The following is a 2,633-nucleotide window of genomic DNA, read 5'->3' as shown; positions in this document are numbered from 1 at the left end:
AACTCCTCTAGAAGTTAAGAGACTCTTGTGTTCTGGTTAAAATTCTGAAAGTTTAACACTAACCTTTATCTAAAGTTCTCGGAATTAACTCCTCTAGAAGTTAAGAGACTCTTGTGTTCTGGTTAAAATTCTGAAAGTTTAACACTAACCTTTATTTAAAGTTCTGAAAATTTAACACTAACCTTTATCTAAAGTTCTCGGAATTAACTCCTCTAGAAGTTAAGAGACTCTTGTGTTCTGGTTAAAATTCTGAAAGTTTAACACTAACCTTTATTTAAAGTTCTCCGAATTAACTCCTCTAGAAGTTAAGAGACTCTTACCCTCTGGTTAAAGTTCTGAAAGTTTAACACTAACCTTTATTTAAAGTTCTGAAAGTTTAACACTAACCTTTATTTAAAGTTCTCGGAATTAACTCCTCTAGAAGTTAAGAGACTCTTGTGTTCTGGTTAAAGTTCTCGAAGTTAATTTCTAGGAACTTTCTTTAACCTTTGTTTTAAGTTTAACCTCTTACGATTTAGTCCTTACCAATTGATTAAAGCCATCGATGTTAAATCCTCTATGGCCTGATGATCAGGATTAAATACCTTCCTTCCTTCTTGTATAAAGTAGGAAAGGCTACCGCAGATAGTCCTAAAGTATCTTTGGCGAAATTCAAAACAAATCACACCTATGATTTATCATTATCTTTTGATTAAAGTTCTCGAAATTAAGGTTATCCTTACCCCTTAGATAAACTTCACGGCATACCATGTTTTATAGTTATTTGAGTTTTATGGAAGACGCAAATGATCACGGACAGGTATTGTAAAGTTCGTTGATAATTCTAGCTATTTCCAAAACCTCATATTAATGTCGTATCCTTTCTTATTGTATTATTCTCATTGCTCTAATAAAATACAAAATTCCTACTGCTTGATTTCTATATTGTTTTTTCTAAGGTTTAATGCCCCCTAGTGGCACAGCGGTACGTCTGCGGACTTATACTGCTAGAAACCGCGTTTCGATACCCGTGGTGGGCAGAGCACAGATAGCCCATTGTGTAGCTTTGTGCTTAATTACAAACAAAGAAACAAAGGTTTAATTAAGTAAAACCGTTTTTTCATTCTACTAACAATATCTTATGTACACAATGGGCTAAATGTCCAGACAAGAGCTAACCCTAATTGTGAAGTGCAAATTGGGAAGAAAACAACCAGTAGCAGTATCCGTCCCTAAAGTGGCTACTCTTATCTGAATAGCAAGATTTTTTATTACTTAAACACAGCCACTCATCCATTCGTTCACAATCTGAAACCAGAGGTCACAATATATCATTTAACGATTGCTCTATCATCACCACACGATCTTCAGACCTTGACCTCATCACCACACTATCTTCAAACCTTGACCTCATCACCACACTATCTTCAGACCTTGACCTCATCACCACACTATCTTCAAACCTTGACCTCATCACCACACTATCTTCAGACCTTGACCTAATCACCACATTATCTTCAGACCTTGACCTCATCACCACACGATCTTCAGACCTTGACCTCATCACCATACTATCTTCAGACCTTGACCTCATCACCACACGATCTTCAGACCCTGACCTCATCACCACACGATCTTCAGACCTTGATCTCATCACCACACGATCTTCAGACCTTGACCTCATCACCACACTATCTTCAAACCTTGAATCATCACCACACGATCTTCAGACCTTGATCTCATCACCACACGATCTTCAGACCCTGACCTCATCACCACACGATCTTCAGACCTTGACCTCATCACCACACTATCTTCAAACCTTGACCTCATCACCACACTATCTTCAAACCTTGACCTCATCACCACACGATCTTCAGACCCTGACCTCATCACCACACGATCTTCAGACCTTGATCTCATCACCACACGATCTTCAGACCCTGACCTCATCACCACACGATCTTCAGACCTTGACCTCATCACCACACTATCGTCAGACCCTGACCTCATCACCACACGATATTCAGACCTTGACCTCATCACCACACTATCTTCAGACCTTGACCTTTACATTAAATAAAATTTACTCATAGCTAAAGACCGACCAACTCTTAACGCCTCACAAAGCTCTTTAGATCTAAAATTGTTCTAAATGTTCACACTTAACACTCAACTGTTGTACAATATATCTATAATCTTTGTTTCTGCTTCATCCTTCCGTTTACCACTTCTCTTAAAAACTAAGTAAACTAGTTATTATGCTATTATAGTTTTAGTTAATAATCCGATTTCGCTGAAGATGGAATGAGTGTATTCCGAAACGTTCGAACTTTGTAAATCAAATGTTTTGTGTTTTATCAACCGTGTTCATTATTAGTCATCGTTACTACTGTATTAATAAACTCACAGCTAAAAATTATGAAGAGTGTTTGGTAGAACCACGTCTCGAACCCGAGGTTCTCGGATATCCAGCTGATACATGAATCATTAGGCCACGCTCAGACCCTTATAGAACTATTATATACCTGATCATCGAACAATAATATATTACTTGTTATTAAATGGGCTTTCATTAATGAAATGGAATAGATATATTGCCATAATCAGTTTACATAAAAGTCAGTCGAAATGTTTGCATATAATAAATATAA

General features: G+C 37.2%; 1 protein-coding gene across 1 annotated transcript; it reads left to right on the top strand.

Annotated features, from left to right (window-relative positions):
- Positions 1-1,264: 1,264 nt before the first annotated feature.
- On the top strand, positions 1,265-2,075 carry LOC106476538 (the record flags this gene model as incomplete). The annotated part of the gene is made up of 1 exon (XM_013937189.1): positions 1,265-2,075. A coding segment is annotated over one exon (811 nt), but the record flags the coding sequence as incomplete, so codon positions are not given.
- Between the last annotated feature and the right edge of the window lie 558 nt (positions 2,076-2,633).

This window comes from Limulus polyphemus, unplaced genomic scaffold (assembly GCF_000517525.1).
Source record: "Limulus polyphemus unplaced genomic scaffold, Limulus_polyphemus-2.1.2 Scaffold10821, whole genome shotgun sequence".
Lineage (NCBI taxonomy): Eukaryota > Metazoa > Arthropoda > Merostomata > Xiphosura > Limulidae > Limulus > Limulus polyphemus.
Note: the sequence above shows the minus strand (reverse complement) of the source record. Positions and strands in the feature narration are given on the sequence as shown.